Consider the following 19,147-nt stretch of genomic DNA (forward strand, 5'->3'; position numbering starts at 1 on the left):
TATCAACCTGAGAGTCCAGTTCAAGCCCAGGTGGATATCTCAATAATTATTCATAAATACTTTATGTCTCTGAGACAAAGCCCGGACGGCCGGATGGCCGAGCGGTCAAGGTGGCAGCCTACCGCTCTGGGGGACCCGGGATCGAATCCGAACGGGTCGAATAATCCCCAGGAATTTTTCGGGGGTGGTCCGTTCGGATATGTCGGGCCCCGTCCCTCACTACCCGGTCGCCCCATTGTAGGCCTGGCCGAACCCATAATGGGCCTACTAAAAGAGGCCCTCTTAGTGCCCACAGGGCGGAAAGAGTTAAAAAAAAAAGAGACAAAGCCCGTCCCTCACAACACGGCTGCTCCATTGTGGGCTTGAACGAATACACAATGGGTTTGCTTGAAAGCACCTTTAAGTGCCCACAGTGCAAAAAGAGTAAAAAACAATCTAAATAAAATATTATATATGATATCTATAGAAAATCATGTTTTTAAAGAGATATAACACCGAATTTCCTAACCGAATGTGTAATTTTATTTAATGTTATTACCCAATAAACTAAAAATTCGTGTTAGAAACAATATATTTCCTGCATAAATATTTAGTTTAGTTTTCTATATGATATAGAAAAATATAAATGCAAAAGATGGTGAAATTTACTTTTAAAATAACTATGAGATATTTAATTTTTAAACGCAAAACAGTTGGGTTTCTGAAACAATCTAGATAACTTTTTCTCTCTATATTTTCATATGGGAAAAACGATAATTTGTCGTTCAATTCGTGATCCAAACGATATAATTAAGCATAGAGTAAAATAAAAGAACACTAAATTAATGCGTATTTGTAGAACGAAACATGAAAAACAGGTTTTTGGAAATGATTCATCTTAGATCCGGATACTCTAGAAACTCCATTTATAAAATTAAAATTATTTAAATTCTTCGCTCTATATTTATATTTACGTCATTTACATCAATAATTTATATAACATTTATTTATATTTAAATAAAAAAAATACGGGGAGGAAACTATGATCATAAAAGCGACACATTAAAGCAATTTTCAAATTTTTACAAAATTACAAATCAAAATTATAAAATTCAAGTAATATTATATTAATAAAAAGTAAATAAGTAGAATTACAAATATAACAAAATAATTTCGAAAATAAAATATATTAAATATAGGCAATTGGGTAAAAATGACCTCATTTATAGGTTGAGTCAGAGTGACGTCAAAATATGGAGGAAAAGCACGGTTTAGAAGGAAGGAAACGTCATCAGAAGGATTTCGTAGAAGAAGAGGAGCTTGTATAGTAGATTAAAGTTATTGCTTTACAATTGGAAACAATGAAAAGTTCTTCGGTATTATATTCGCTTATTTTTACTTTATTTGGATTTCTTCAACATGGTAAATAGTCTCATTAATGTAATTGAGTTTATAAGTTTGATTTAATTATTTCAGTTAATTTGTTGGCATGATTGAGTCTGATTATGTTATATTGATGTAAACATTTAACATTCAAATTAATTAACACTTGATCCATCTCATAATAAATGTCAATGGTATAATTGTATTTTATCGAACATACCTAATAAAGGAGCATACTTAAAGGGGCTGTTATAATAAAAATGGGTTAATGTTACCTATGGTTCCAAAATGGTGGTTCGTCTCTGATTCAAGGGAACAGAAGAAAGAAAGCAGTGGGGACTCACGTTCTAACCTAACCTAACCTAACCCATTCTAATAATTTGGTTGGTAATAATTATGGTAAGTTATTAGAATAGGTTAGGTTAGAACGTGCGTCCCCACTGTTTTCTTTCTTCTGTTCCCTTGAACCAGAGACGAGCTGCCATTTTGGAACCATAGGTAACATTAACCTAAAAAGAATATAATAATAATAATAAAGATGTTCTACCATATTATACATCATAGTTCTACTGTATTATACATCCTAGACCGGTGTGGGGTAAATGGTTCGAAATGCATTCTTTTGTAAAAAATAGAAAATAAAGTCTAAATTTTCTGTCGGAAGCGATGAGTTCTTCGTAGCAATTTTGTGCTTAACTCTGAAGAATGGGAGAGAACAAGAAACGGCGAGTACTAATAAAAAGGTTTGTTTTTGGTTTACTTTGGAAACACCGAGCATATTTTACAATTACGATAAATCTACATATATAGTAATTCATATATTACAAATAATTGATAAGCGATAGTGACCTTAAAACAACCAAAACCGGTTTTTTATTTATATATTAAAAGTAACCAAAATCAATATCCCTTTTTTAGGTATGTTCGATAAAATAACAAATTTATCCTAAGTATATGAGATATATATATATATATATATATCTCATATACTTAGGATAAATTTGTTATTTTATATTGAGTGATATATATATCACTCAATATTCAAAGAGATTATATGAAGAAAGAATTTGATGACACTGTATACAGATTAAAAGACCAGTAAAGTAGAAAGCAAAAGGGTTCGAAATACAGTATAAAATAAATAAAATTCTCATTAAAATATAGACTTCATATAAAAAAATAAGACAAATCATATTTATATAAAAAGATGGAAAGACAGATTTATTTGCTTACTGTATTTTGATGAAATAATTATAGCAACCAGCAATAATGAATATATTAAAAAAAAACTAATATCGTATAATACTTTGAAACAAAGGCCAGATGGTACACTACAGTAACCTCTGATTATACTGTGCATGTTGGGAGACAAACCAAACGAGCAGTTTATCAGATGTATGATATAACCGATATATCTGTTCCTCTGTTTTGTCTGTTTTCAATCTCTGTGCAGACTTGCTTTTTTGTTTGTTTGTTGTATTTCATACAATGATAGTTTTAGGGTCAATGATTGGAATAAGATAGTATTTCTTTGCCACTTCAATAGAAATTTAATGACTAGCCAATAATTTAAAAAAAAATTAGTTATGTGCTCTTATGTTTGGAAGACAAAACAAAGAACAATATATCTGAATAAGAGATTTAATAAGGGACAACTATACAAAGAAATTCAAATCAAATGTAATGGAGCTGGAAAATTTTTGATTTTTCCATCATCTTTACATTTGATTTGAAATAATAATGGAAAATAAATATTACCATGTTTTAAATGAGTAATGCAAAAAGGAATTAATACTAAAGAACCTGACAATATTAAATGTCAGGAAAATGAAATATTTCTACCAGGTAACATGTGTAAGAAAGCATTGTTGATTATTGTATTCTTCACCTCCTATCATGATTAAATATTATTGTTATGGGAAATAAAGTTTCACAAAACCTTTCACACTTTTTTTCTAGCAGTTTTTAATCATAAGATAGGATAACAAACGTTTTTGGCCGTTTTAAATGGCTTTCTTCAGGTTCTATTACATTGGAACATCTGTTAGCAAATATTCGAATGACATCATTTTTTACAGAAGTTTCTTCTTTCTTATGATGTTATTGTTTATTACAGACATTTCAATGTTATAGAACCTGAAGAAGGCCGTTTTAAAAACGGCCAAAAACGTTTGTTCTCTAATCTTATGGATTAAAAACTGCTAGGAAAAAAGTGTGAAAGATTTTGTGAAACTTTGTTTAAGAAGTTCTAGTTTCCCATGCATGAATTGTTATGGGAAATTTGTTGAAAAATTAGCAACCCAATGAATGAAGATTGGAAACATATAAAATGATATATTGGGTTGTTCGGAAAGTAATTTCGGTTTTTTATTACTAGAGGAATTAGATGTATTTTTACCAGCCAATTTTATTTTAAACCACATTTTCATTATATACTTCGACAGCTGACATTTTAAGGCTTATTTGTAAAATATTTTGTTTGATTCTGTACAATTGTTTTTTTTTTTTTGGTACCCATCAAATTTGGAAAATCGAAAGCATCATTTTCAACATATTTTGCTTTTTTATAACTAAAAAATCAAAATGCTGTTCAAACAAAAAAAAAATTGTGGTACATGTTTGGAGAAGATGTGTTGAGAGAAAGACAGTGCCAAAACTGGTTTACAAAATTGCGTTCTGGCAATTTTAATATCGAAGATACACCACATTCTGGATGGCCATTTGAAGCCAATGAAAACAAAATAAAGGTACTGATTGAAGCAATCTGCCGTATAACAACACGTGAAATCACTAAGAGATTAAATCTGTTAAATTGAATCGTTTATTATTACTTAAGACGAACTGGTTTCATTTCAAAGCTTGATATATGGGTTCCACATGTTATTAACGAGATGCTCTCTGTGGTTGGATTTTAAAGAAATTTTTTTTTTGAGCTTTTACCAGACAATTTAACAATTGATTCGAAAGTGTACTGCCATCGAGTAAACAAATTGAGTAATATCATCAAACAGAAAAGGCCAGAATTGATCAACAAACAAAGTGTAGTGTTTTACCATGATAATGCAAATTTCACACAAGTTTGGTAACATGTCAGAAACTGTTATAGCTTAGATGGGATTTGTTGTCACACCAACCATATTCGCCAGATCGGGCACACTTAGATTATTACTTGTTCCGGTCTATACAAATTTTTTTTAACTGCAAGACATTTACTTGAAATGACAATGTCAAAAATCACTTGGATCAGCTTTTTGTAAACAACGATCAAAATTTTTATGAATGTGAAATCATGCTACTACCAGAAACAAGGACAACAGGTATTTGACCAAAATGGTCAATATATAATTCAATAAAATATTTATTTATTATAAGAATATTGCATTTATTTTTCTATGGAAAAAATGAAATTACTTTCTGAACAACCCAATATTTAAAAATCACCTTATTTTTCATGTTTCTAATCTTCATTCATTTAACACATACATGTTTAAAATTTTCACTTAATGAGATACTTAATTACAATTACAAGAAAGCCAATACTTGATTCTGATATTATAAAGCAAATGTTAATAAGTACTTAATCAAATTGTTAGCATTACTTACTGTATTTGATGAAAACTGTATATTATAAAGAAATTTAATGTATAACAAGCAATTATTTATTGTGACATTGTCACAATCCCAGACTGCAAAACACTAAATCTATAAACCAGCAAATTTTTATAACAAATGCAAATGTTTTCACCCATGTTGAATGGGCATCATCAGGCAAACTAATCACCAAATGCTGAACAAACAGGGACTTGCTGGAACATCTGTGCAGAGGGGAAGTACACATGTGTTTGGCAATCTGTTTGTTTCAGCATTTGGTGATTAGTTTGCCTGATGATGTCCATTCAGCATGGGTGAAAATGTTTGCATTTGTTATAAAAATTTGCTGGTTTATACGTTTATTGTTTTTTAATTCTAATTTTTTAAATTTATTTAATTTGAAATATATGCTCTCCACCTCAAATTATTAGTAATATCTTACATCATACTTTTCCTTTAACAAAAGAGTCGTGCTGGTCATCTATTGACTGTTTTCAGGGGAAAACTTTTGAATTGAAATTATGTGACTTCTGGTCTGCATTGGACATTTGTATATAGTTGATTCGGGCTTCCAGCCCTAAGGTTTCCATATTTGCTCTTGGATTTCATCTATTTAATTTTGTTCTCGAGTTTAAGGAAAGACAGATGGATAGATTACAGTGGGAATTTATAGAGGTACAGTTTTTTTAAATTGCTATCCAATAAAATTGTTACAGAGTCAGATTGATTGATTGAATACTAATATTATTGTTGACTATTTTAACGTTTCTAATTTTGCCCAGTTTAGCATAGTCATTTCTAATATCATTCATTAGATCTAGTTATGCTCATACATTTAGAATTTGATACAAAATTCTGACATAATGAAAAATTTTTATTAAATTATTTGTGGCATTCTTTAAGTATGAATGTTAGAATAGATAAGCTAAGTAAATTTAAAATTTCATGAACTTTGCTACTTTGACAAACACGATAGGGTAGATGTACCAGTTTTGGCCAGTGTAGTACCAGTTCTGGCCAGAAAACAAATTTAACTTAAAAATATAATCACAAATGAAACAAACTTTTATTGTTAACTGTGTGAACAGTTAACAATAAAAGTTTGTTTCATTGGACAGATTTAAATATGTGGTGATTATATTTTTAAGTTAAATTTGTTTTCTGGCCAAAACTGGTACATCTACATCTACGTTAGTCCTTTTTCTTTTGTTGACTCACAGTAAAAGAAAGAATTATACCTATAACAAAAAAAAAAAGAAATAACTGTAGGAAAATAAAAACATGTTTTTATTCATTTACTTGTTCATGTCAAACATCTGCTGTATTCACTCTTATTGAGTAGGGGAAAAGTGCATTTTAATGGAGTATAAGAATCATTAAAATAAAAAAAAGAAAGTAAATAAATGTTTGTACAGGTAGATGTATGGCCGCACATGTTTAAAGATTGGTGCTGATAACTGATTTTGTACTACTGCATTAAATTTTATAGTATGCTCCCAATGTTGTGGAGCTCCCAATTGTTTTGGAGTTTCAGTACGAAATATTTCATTGAAAGGTATGACTTCTATAGTCCAATTAAGTCTATAATTTGTGTCCGTGAGTCATACCTGCTCAATCTCTCATGAATTGAGTACAAAGGAAAACTTATAAACAAGGAGTATAATTTTTATAAGTAAATCATTTGGCTGAAAATATTAGCTTGAAAATCATTGTAATTTATAGTGAGAAATAAAAAATAACCAAAAATAAAAAATTTCAGTAGGCATGAACAGATGAGTTTGGAATCTATGGGCAAATGCTCTATCTCCTGAAATTACAACCATTGTTTTCTGACTATCAAACATTAGAAGTATTTCAAGTTTAAATTAGAGTTTAAAAAATACTGCTTTTCTCAAAAACTATGTTTTTGGACATAATACACACACATGAAAATTACTTGTTTTTTCAATATCTACCCACCAACCAATGCTGAATATTATCGAGCTAGAAATGGCTATAATATTAATAAATTATGAGACACTCTGGCACTAGAGTTAGGCATTAGGTGCTAGGTGCCATCTCTAGATAAATTTAATAATTATAATTTTAATTAAATAATTTAGAATTACTGGAAAAAAACAATCGGCCCGGAGTGAGACTCGAACCCACAACTCCTACTTACCATGCAGATGTGTTGCCAATTACACTATCCAGACCTCTGGTCTGATCTCTTTCAGTATATATAAGATTACATTATAACCATTGACGGGTTATTATGGTGCTGGCTGGGGACGGACTTGCATCCTCATCCTATTCGGCATTGGTTGGTGTGTAGCTTTATAATATATCAGGTTTAGTGGTGATGTTTGTTCAATATCTACCGATTTCCTGGATCTGAAAGCAATCTATCACGTCCTAAAATTGCAATTTTCTCAAATGAAATTCGAAAGTGGAACCTTCAGCTTTTCAGGGAATACTTTTTGTGCTCCAGAATAACCATGTGAAAGCTCATTGAAATCTGTAAAATATATTTGAGCCTCTACTCATTAGGCATTTTCAGAAACTTGAAAAAAATTTTTATATTTTGTCAAATTTTTTTTTCATTTGAGTTCTTAAAGAATGAGTATTAGAACTCGAGCACTGGAATATTCAAATTTTTTTTTCCTTTCATTAAAAAAACTTTCACTTCTTACTGATGATTTTGATTTTCTGTTTATTTTTAATCTTATCAAGTTATTGTATTTCAAAAACAACTGTACATTTTCATAAACAATAAATAAATGATGATAATTAACAATTTGAATCTATTGAAAACATTTTAAAAATGTTTTTAATGGATTTTTAATTAAGAGAGAAAGTTTAATGCAAAAACAAATTTTTATAAATCACTAATTTATTGTTTTATTAAGTATTGTTTAAATTAGAGAACCAAATAAAATGAAAATTTTAGATTTAAAATATAGTATCTGTTAGCTCGCTTTCAGCATAAAAGTTTGTTTCGCATAGAATCAGATTCTTAATTACAATAATATGATGTAACTTACTTGACATACCTAATTATCCTATTTTGAAATCCTTAGAAAATAATTTTTAATTTTCAAGTGGAAAATTAGTCCAAGAACGAATTGTTTCTAAAAAGGTTGTTTTCTGTTGTCTTGGTACTTCTTAACAGTCATGCTACGAATATACATTATCTTATTGGCATACTCAAGCTGCAATAGACACTAAGGGGCTTGTCAGTGCACGTTGTTGCGTACAATAGAAGAGAGTGCAGGTGGCCACACAAATATTGAATTTAACATCTATTTAATATAAAAATGTTTAATTTTATACAAAAATGTTAAACAATACTAAAATGTTAATATATATAGTTAAGAAAAGATCATTATTGTGGAATACTACACAGAAAGATTACAAGAACAAAACAAACAAAAAAATTTTTAGTGTGGATTGATGTAGGTTCATGTTAATAAATCATTTGAGGAAATTTAGATATTCTGAAATAACTGTGAAAAAACTTTATGAATATTAGAGAAGACTGAAAATAAAGTATAAAAATGGCCACACAAAATGTTCATTGTTTGAGGTGAATCCATAGCTTTATTTGTGTGTGTTTAATTTAAAAATATTTTTCTACCAAAAAAGAAAATATTACAATTTTACTAGTGTCCAACCTGTCTGTGATTATCTTCCAAGCATTAATAATTTGATATATAAGAATGTTGGAAAATGTACTTTTTTGCAGTATATATTCTGTGTGTTTGTGTGTTCCCAACCTTAATGTAAAATTCAAAGTATTAGCATTTTGCTTCAATGAAAGTAAATTCCAAAGCTCCTCGCTTAACCTCAATTCTCAAAATGTTTGTTTTAAAAAACATATATTAAATAAAAAAAATTGAGAAAAAAATTTTAAACGTTATAATATAAACAGATCTTTGTATACAGTTAACCAAAATGAGTATGTAATTAAAATATATTAAATTAAATATATATTAAATGAATTTATTGCAAATTCTTGCATTAAAAAGCTTAAGATTTGTGATGATCTTTTAGTGTTCATAAATATTTTTTCTATTTAAAGAAGGCGAAAACTGTCCAAACAAGCCTAAAATGCATGTTTTTCAATTACTGAAATGTAATTATGAAAAATATTTTAAAAAAAAGGAGAAGTTGCATGACTAATGACTGCAGGAAATGTGATATTTTTTTTATCAGATGATTGGAATAACAAATTTTTCTAGATTTTTAAATTTTATTTATGTAACTAAGATAAAGCATAAATTACAAGAAACTCAGATATTTTCATTAACATTACCGGAAAGATTGCAAATGAACATGATTAAATGCAATTGAGAAATCATTTTAAAATATGGTTATTTCAAATGTGGTATTTACTGTATTAATTTTAATTAAATTTAGAAAATTAAATTTTTGTGTGATGTTTAACTTATAAAATATGTAAATAATAAGAAAAAAAGTAGCTGGTTTTTTTTGTGAAAAATCAAAACTGGAATTTTTCAAAAATTTTGCTGTTTGTATATTTAAAATTTGTCATTATAGAAGTATTAAACAATGATAAATTATCCATAAATTTGAAATTTAATTTTGTTTTTTCCTAAATATTTTTCAGTTGCATCATATAGATGTAGTAAAGAAATGTTCGGAAGAACATTATATCTAAATTGTCCAGAAGCAGGAGCTTCTCCGGATAAAAAGTATTGTTGCGGAACAGAGAAAATTCGTTATTGTTGTAATACTGAAGAATTTGCGAAGACAATGTAAGCCTTTCGTTTATTATGAAATTTGTTCTCCTAACACAACGATGAATAAGTTTTTTTTTTAATTAAATTTTTAAATTAGTTATATAAGTAAAGTCATACATGTATTCGATGACCACCATTACAATAACATAAATAAAAATCCCATCAAAAAACAATACAATGCAATAAAAAATTAAAAATAAATGTAAATAGTAAGATTAAAAGTACAAGAGAGTAAAAAATTATTTAAAAAGTAACAATCAATTTAAATAATAGGCTAAACAACAATAGAGCTTCAAAATCAGAAAAAGTCATAAACTCTGTTATTCTTTAAAACTTATTATTACAAAGTATAATGTTTATGTAAGTAGAAAAGTAATAAATATATTTATACTTATTCTGTAAAGTTTTATATTTAATATTATGATAAATATAAGCTTCTTGTTGTCTAAATACTTATACTCAATAATGCAAATAGAAAGTGAATATTTGTACAGTAGAGTGTCGTTTATCCGAAAGCCAGTTAACTGAAAACTTTTCAGTTGGACTGTGTCATACTGAATCGAACATTTTTGATACTAGATTAACTTCTAAAGTATAATTTTTTTGTTTTTATATTTTTCAATATATTTATTTTGTTTGTACAAAATAAAGAAATAATTTTTAACGATACAATAGCCTCGATTATTATTATAAAAATTTTCGTTGGGCTTAAAATCGACAAAAATTCAACATGAAGTGACACGCAACGGAGAAAAATTTCAACATCGGATAGGTTAATGTATTTTTTCGTACATAATCGGCTATCCGAAAAAATCAGTTATCCGAACAACCCCAGTCCCCAATTGATTCGGATAAACGACGCTATACTGTATTTGCTTTTGATGTATGTATTTCAAATATTATGCTAGTTTTTTAAATTGATTATTAAAAAATTATATTTAGGATATATTTAATTTTTTTATCTTATTACTCCATTTATCTGAGAGGGGAGTTATTGATTTAATAGTCTTTGAAAATTGATGTCTTTGTTTCTGTTGGTTCTGTTCTATTATTGTTGAAATTTAACTATTTTTTTAAAATCTTTTTAATTATTGTCTCCTAAACACTATAAAGTGCAGACACACGGACACTTCATCTTAAGTTTATTTCAGTTGATCACTTTGCATTTTTTTCCATGTATCTGTTATCCTCATTATTAGTCGTATGCATTCTCTCCCGGTGAATGTTGCTGTTTCTATTTTACTACTTGTTCTGACGCACTTGAAACCGTGTCGGTTACCGACACGGTTTCAAGTGTGTCTTTTTAATTATGTAATTATTTCTGGACTTATACAGTGTATATATAAATATAAACTTCAAATAACATAAAAATCTGAGTAATGTTGATTGATTTATTAATTTATAAGTTGTGGTTGTATTAGTAGAACTCTCTTATAAAAAACAAGTATATAAAATCATTTTTAGATATTCATAATTTATTATATTATTATGAATATCTAAAACTAACTTTTTAAAAAATATTGTAAATTGTTTTTTGGACTTCATTTGAGTGATTTATTATATTGTTAAATTTACATATGATATTGAACTAGTCTAAAACAAAAAGAATATTGAAATTGCATTATGATTATTTTTTTTTTTAAATTTTTGGACTGCAATTTGAAAAAATTGTAGACCTATAAATTCCCACTGTCGTTTGTCTGACCCTCTGTCTTTCCTTAATTTTGAGAAGGGAATTAGATAGATGAAAGAATGAGAACAGATGGGAAACCTTAGGGGCAGGAGGCCCCAATTAACTATATATGAACTTCCAATGCAATCCAAAAATCATGTTATTTCAATTCAAAAATTTTCTCTGAAAGGTGTTAGATAGATGACCAGCATGACTATATTGTTGAAAGAAAAGTATGATGTACTGGGGCAAGCCACTACTAATTTGAGATGGAGAGCATATATATTAAATTAAATTAAAAATAGGGTTAATTGTAATGGAAAAGTTAATTTTCAATACTTTTATCTAAATTCCATTGTTATTGAAATAACAAAACAAATTCATTCTGTTGGTGGTAAAATTCTTAAAACAGTGAAGGAAGTGGTAAAAGGTTGAAAACATTTCAGCAAATAAGTAAACATATACAAAACATGTTGTCTTCAGGAACTTGTTTTCTGTTTTTTGAAGATGATATTTTGTATATGTCAAACATTTGGGCAAACAAATGATTTGCCATTTGTTTGTTTTAATCATTTTAAAACCAATAGAATGAATTTGTTTTTTGTTACTTCATATGCAATAATTGTCATATCAACTGTAAATATCACATGTTTTACTTCCAATATTCTTAATTTTTTAATAAGTTATTTAAGTTTGAATTTATTGACAAACTTTTTCTATTTATAATTTAGTAATAATAGCAATAATAATAATAATTAGGGTAGAAATTTTTTTTTCTTTTAAAACATGTACTGAAGCTTTACATGCAATCTATGGCTTACATTGAGAAAATATTATACATAATGACTTCTTTTATGCTTCAATAGTTTAATGATTTTAAAAGCTTCTTGTTTATCCTAAAATAAAAGATTGATTTAAAAAATTTTTTTAGTATAACTGCTCTTTTAACCATAGTAAATAATAGGTGATTAGAAAATTTATACTGAATATCTTTTTTTTTTTGGCCATAGACTGAAAGGGCCTTTTTGATACGTCTATTATGGGCTTGCATGTGTCAAGTTTTGTCCTTATGATAAAAGACAGAGATATTATTAAAGAATTATGAAAAATAAACTCTTACATTAAGAAAAAAATTATATATTTATTGAATAGCATAATATTTTATTTACCTGATCAAATACTGGAACAAGCAAATAACATTAATTAATATATTAAATTTACTCATGAGACTGAAAAATACAGTCAAACCCGTTTTTATGCGGTTTTTTTTGTGCGGTATAGTTGGCGACTAGTCTCGTGCAATTTGTCATGTCTCACGTTGACTTATTATAGCTAAATAAACTTATTATAGTAATATTATTGCATAAATATGCGAAAAATGAAATAATTTATTTTTTAAGTCAACAAAACACCACCTGGAAAAAATATGTAAAACAGACGATAGACAAGACGATGCAGTCAAGTGCTGACATCTGTTGTCAATAAATTCTATTTCGTACGGTTTTGAGTTATTTTCTATGTGAGACTTTTTTTATGCGGTCCCTATTGACCGCATAAAAAAAATATTTTTTTAATTGTGTTGCGAAAACTATTTTTTATAGCCACTCGTGAAGTTTCGTGCAATTTTTTTTTTTTTTTTAATGTGGTCCCTATCTACTGCATAAAAACAGGTTTGACTGTATAATAAAATAAATTATCTAGATATAACAATTAAACGCTTTAATAACCACCTTGAATATTGTAAGTACGAAAAACTGTGTAATGCTAAAAATGTTATAAATTTTAAAAGTCAAAAATGAAATATATCTCTTATGGAGATAAGTAAGATTTTCTTCAGAACAACTAAATTTAATGTGAGAGAAAAAGAAATAAAAACAGTGAATAAGAAGTATTTGTTGAATGGATACTCAGGGAAATTGTTAAAAAAGTGGTATGATGATTTCATGTTAAATAGATACCAAGTAAAGAAAAAAACAAGAAGTTAAAAAGTATTTATCCTTTCCATATATTAAAGGATTATATGAAAAATATCAAAAGAAATAGGTTGTCTGAACTAAATGAAAATAGGTAATACGGTAATACCTCGGTTTTTGTCAATAATCCGTCCGAAAACAATCGGCGAAATCTGAAACCGACAAAAACCGAGGCAATTATTTCCATATGAATCAATTTAAATTCAATTAATTCGTTCTAGACACTCCAAAATACATACCAAAAACACATTTTATAGAGAATTAATATAGCTTTAAATACTAAAAGCAATAAGAAATTAATATAAAAGAATAATTAGCTCAAAGATAAAAGATAATTAGCATAAAGATAAAAGCAATGGAATTGTTTGGCTAGACACGTGGGATAATGTCTTGTCTTGTAGAAGCTAATTAGACATAAGTGTCTAGCCTATATCGCCCCGTGGTAAAGTGTGATGTAACTGTCATGTAATAGCAGTTGTATGCGTTTATGATGGTCATATTGCAGGGAATAATGCCTTCCGGGAGGTCCATTTAAGGGTAACTGGCCCCTATTCAGGCGTAACGGACATGGAGAAAACCCGGAAAACTTCACATGGCCAGCCCGTCCTGATGAAGCGCGAACCCACAACCGAACTCCCAGTGTTCAGGGAACGAAATCATTGGCAGTGGTGGGCCATGGCGAGGTAATGCTCAAACAACGAGAAATAATGCCACACTGAGTCGGAAAATGCATGGGTCACCCTTTGTTTTCGAAAAATTAGCAGCGAGGTCACTTAAGCACGCCGACGAAATCCGAGGCAATCAACGAAAACCGAGACAAATTTTTTGCGAAAAAAATTGACAAAAACCGAAACCAATGATAACCGAAGTCAACGAAAACTGAGGTATTACTGTATTAATAAAAACGATCCATTGGAAGAAGAAGGAGTGGTGTACAGATTATAATGCACGTGGGAAATTCCAAGTTTTTATGTTGGAAAAATAAAACAGAAGTTGAAGGTTAGACTATCGGAACATCTTGCTGCGGTAGGACTAAAAGTTAGTACTTCACTGGTATTTTTGCATTGTAATGCTCTTAATTGTCAAATTAATATTAATAAAGTAAAGATTGTATGCAAAGTAACTCTGTAAATTTGAATAATCGCTTGCTCCCAGCGGAATGCTGGGTAAACCTTGTCGGGTATAAAAGTTGTAAACACGAGATAGCAGACGGTAATGGAAATTTGTCATTTTTGGCTTTTTGAATTATATTTTGTATTTGCAATCCCTACTGAGGAGGCTGGAAAAACTGGCGAAATGCAGTTAGGGATAAACACCATGTAATAAAAAAAAGTATTTTTTCTCTACGAAAAAACTTGTTTGACTTTTTAACCTTTTAAAAATTCTATTTCATTTTTTAATAAATGGTTTAGAGTTAAATTATTTTTTAGCCCTCTATAAGTCAGAAAAGAAAGAAAATTTTAATTTTTGTGTACTCTCTGATAGTACAATTACGTAAGATTGAAAAATTCTGACTCCATTGCTTTTAATAATTTTTCATTTTTACAATATTTTATTTATTTTAAATAAATTAATAGTTAGGCTAGAAATTAATAAAGTTTGTTTACATTTCAGAAATGCCATTGGACTTATAATTGGTGTTCTTATATCTGCAATTGTTGTTATTGTTGTCATTGTAGTTGTATCATGCTTTTGCTGCAGTTGCTGCTTGTTGGCAAAACGTCGACAACAAAGAGGAAGAGTATTGTATGGTAAGAAGTTCTGATAGTCTGTTTATAATATACTAATATATTAAATTTTTATAATATATTATTTATTATAAAATTTTACATGTTACTAATTTGCACAGTGTAAAAATGGGGTTAACAAAATTTATACTTCAATATTATAACGTCTACAACCTTAATTCTAACATTTATTTTTAAAAGATGTTTAATACAAAATTCAAACTTACAAATGTAAAACACAAATACAAAAAAAAAAGAAAAAAAGAAATATAACACATTATTTTTGATCTTCGTATAAAGATCATATCCTTATATAATTGAATTCCTGGAGAAGGATTTACAAATAAATAGGATTCTTAAGTAATAAAAAAATTAGGAAAATAATATCACGAAACAATGTTTGGCCATTGATTCCATGCACTTCTGCGTATTCAGTGATTTTTCATTTTATTGCTGCATTATAATAGTCTTGAGGACATTTAAATAAAAAAATTATATATATATATATATATATATAATTGACCTACTTCTTCCCTTTATCTAAGGTGCAAAGAATATATTTCGAATCAGTGATTTTTAATAATATTTACATGCATCGCTCCATTTTTTTTGTTTAAAATTCTTTTATTTAAAGAATAAAAAATATGTTTTTTTAGAGCAAATATAGAATTTTTCTATTTAATTTTAATCAAAAAAAATTAAATGCTTATTACCAGCTAAGCTCATGTAATGTGACTGAATAGTATTTTCTAAATAGACTGTTATTGGTGCATAGCTCATCTTTGATAAGATGATTTCATGTTGGCCATGTGATTCTATGTAAAAAGAAAAATAATTTTTAAGTTGATATAAATTTTAAACAGACTTCAAATGGAGAATGGAAGTTGCATTTGATTGATGTTTTTGAAACATTTTAGAAACATTATCTGAATGGAGATTGTTCAATTCAAGGAAGTCATTTAGCTTGGAGAGGAAAGTTCTAGAAGTAGAATGGGTTTTTGGAATTTGTATTTTGAGAGTAGAAACCCAGGTTATCAAGTGAAGAGTAGAAAAAGAGTTTGTTTTTTGTTGTTAGTGAGACCCATCTTGAAATCTTTCCATATCTCATTTTGTTTTTCTATAGGCAAATACCAGATGCACTTTTTCAGAGAAAAGTTTGCTTGAATTCCAATGTGACCAAATTCAAAATGTTGAGTAACTTAGCATCAGGAGACTTGGTAGAAATGTCTATATTTTTTTACATAAAACAGATTTATAGACATATATGATTTTATTACATATTTTATTCCATAGAATAAAATTGGAATTTAATTATTTCTTGGAGACAAAATTGAACAGCTTTGCATATATGTGTTCAAGCTTTATTATGATGAAACAACTTTGTCCATCTTCGGGCAATATAACATATAAAACTCACAGGTCAACTTTTAGTTGACCTGTGAGTTTTATATGTTATATCACCAACTCAAAAGATGATTGATAAGTATATCAATCATCTTTTGAGTTGTTTTCCAAGTTTCAGGTAAAAAATTCTTTTTTAGCTATTGCAAAACTTGGATGTAGGCATGATTAAATTAATGTGGCAAGACATTGCTAACTATTATTTGCAAAATTTTTTCATATAATTTTCTACAAGACAAAAAGTAAATAATCCTCTACATCTCTAATCTCTCTACAGACAAAAAGTAAATAATCCTCAAGATTTGAATGAATGAGCATTTTGAGATTGAAAACAATGATGGAAAAATGATTATGAAAGTGTCCAAATTATGTTTAGACTTCTGCTAATTATCACTGAGTTCAGCATTAACACAAAACTTTCCTTTATATTGCAAGTACATTTCAACGAAATTAAGCTCGTTGTCTTCAGGCGAAAAAAGAACAACAAATTCGAAGAAATGGCACGTGCAGAGTGTTCCAAATGGAAAATGGAAGAACTTATGTTTAACTTTTCCATTATGTTTTTTAGAAAAATTTTTATAAAATAAGCTCAGGGAGATGAATCTATAACAAAAGATGAGAAATTTCATTTAAAATGCAAATTAAAAATAGTTACTTTATTTTGAATATTGAAGAATTATTATTATAAATTTTATACACAGTGTTAATAATTAACCAATGTAATTATTTTAATTTATTTATAATAATAATCTATTTATTTACGTAGTTATAAATTCTATTTCAATTAATTTAATAGACTTACAGTATGTCTTTTTATTTCTTATTATAGTTATTAAAGTAAAACATTTGTTTTTATAGGACCTACAACAACAAGTACTACTACAACAACTGTACCTTATCCAACCCAGACAACTAGTTCTTATCCAACACAAACAACTGGACCTTATCCAAGTCAGACAGCTGGTTCTTATCCAAGTCAGACAAATGCTCCTTACCCCAGCCAGACAAATACTCCTTACCCCAGCCACACAAATGCTCCTTATACAAGTCAAACAACTGGTCCTTATCCAGCTCATTATCCTTATCCACCTCAACAATATCCTCCACAATATCCTCCTCAGCAGTTTCCATCATCAGGATATCAAGGATTTCCATCTGCTAATAATCCTCCACCTTACTCTAGTATTGAACATCCACCATTTAATCCAGATTATTCTGGTAAATGATTATTAGATTCAATATTTGCCAAATATACAATTTATTCTAGCTGTATTTGTTAATCTTTTACAATAAAATATTTTTCATTTGTATTTGTTTTTTAAATATTGGAATTTAAAAAGCTCTTTGGTAATTGATGACTTCTTGTCAATATTCAATTTTTTATGAACTTATTCAAACTGAATGTTGTCTTATTTAATTTGTTTCATCCTATTTTCTTTAAATATATTAGAATCTCTATATTAAGTTCTTGTGATCCATGCCTTGTAAATTGATTCTCTTCCTCGCTGTGCATTTCGACTTCATAATAGATGTAAAGTAAATGCCATATTTATCTTGTTACTTTAAATTTGTTGAATTTTAACAGTAATTTATGTATATTTGATATGTAGTATAATATAGATTTTATAATGGTAAAATATTTAAAAATTAAGATTTAACTTTCTCAAAATCTTAACCATTATATAAAAATTTGTAAGTGTGTAATTTTAAATCAAAAGAACAAAGAGAATTTAAATTATTTGCACACAGTTTTAACAAACATATAAGATCTATACTATTAGTGTTATATTGTATTACTAAAAATTTAATAATACAGCTAACTTCTATATAAAAAAATATTTAAAAAAATTAAACGAGTGCTTTATAAACGGAGTTAGAACGATCTCGAAAACATTTAGAGATAAAAGTATGCAGATTTTAAAAAGATTAGATTGTATTATTAAATTATTAGTATGTACGACACCTGTATTCTAATTATAGAAGATTGTGTAAACTAAAATATATCTTAAAGCGAACTGAAATCAAAGAAAATTTTATTGACTCAGGTATTGACTGTTTGTTTTTGTTAAGTACTGCTTTACTGTGAAGAAAAACAATGAACATATGAAATTAACTAATATTTAGATTAATGTATGCTAATAATAATTGATGCCAAACATTAATACAGTTTGTGAAATTTATTGTATATTTTAAAATTTTAATGTGTTAACTTTTAAGCATGATTATATAATAAATGCTTTGCTTTTATCTAATGTAATTTATATAGATTTAGATAGATAAGAGATATGTCATTAAATTACAAATGAAATTAATCTAAATTTCATCATTTAGTGAATATATTATTTAATTTTTCATCATTTTTTTCCAGTTTGTGTTTAGTCATTGCTGTTTAATTACATATTTTAACTTTGAATCATTTTGTTTTCTGCAGTCACGTTAATTTGGCTTATTTATAACATCAATATCTGTATTAACTTGATTCTGACATCTTCATTTGATACAGTATCTCATTGCATTTTGAATCTTAATTCTTATTAGATTTGAAAATAACTTTTGAGAAATCATATTTAATAGATTAGGTATTTTCTATGGCTTGGGGTGCATTATTGAATGATATGCTAATTAATGATTTGCTTTTTTTTTTTTTTTAATGCATTTTGACATTTATGCTGAATGGTA

General features: G+C 28.0%; 1 protein-coding gene across 1 annotated transcript; it reads left to right on the forward strand.

The window, feature by feature from the left end:
* Nucleotides 1-1,208: 1,208 nt before the first annotated feature.
* On the forward strand, nucleotides 1,209-18,715 carry LOC136984629 (protein shisa-5-like). Its single transcript, XM_067281697.1, has 4 exons — nucleotides 1,209-1,401; nucleotides 9,563-9,710; nucleotides 14,955-15,091; nucleotides 17,327-18,715. Exons 1-4 carry the CDS (start codon nucleotides 1,341-1,343, stop codon nucleotides 17,692-17,694), a joined length of 714 nt encoding a protein of 237 aa, XP_067137798.1. The 5' UTR covers nucleotides 1,209-1,340; the 3' UTR covers nucleotides 17,695-18,715.
* Nucleotides 18,716-19,147: the final 432 nt, after the last annotated feature.

The sequence above is a fragment of the Centruroides vittatus genome, unplaced genomic scaffold (assembly GCF_030686945.1).
Source record: "Centruroides vittatus isolate TY-2023 unplaced genomic scaffold, ASM3068694v2 contig_926, whole genome shotgun sequence".
Lineage (NCBI taxonomy): Eukaryota > Metazoa > Arthropoda > Arachnida > Scorpiones > Buthidae > Centruroides > Centruroides vittatus.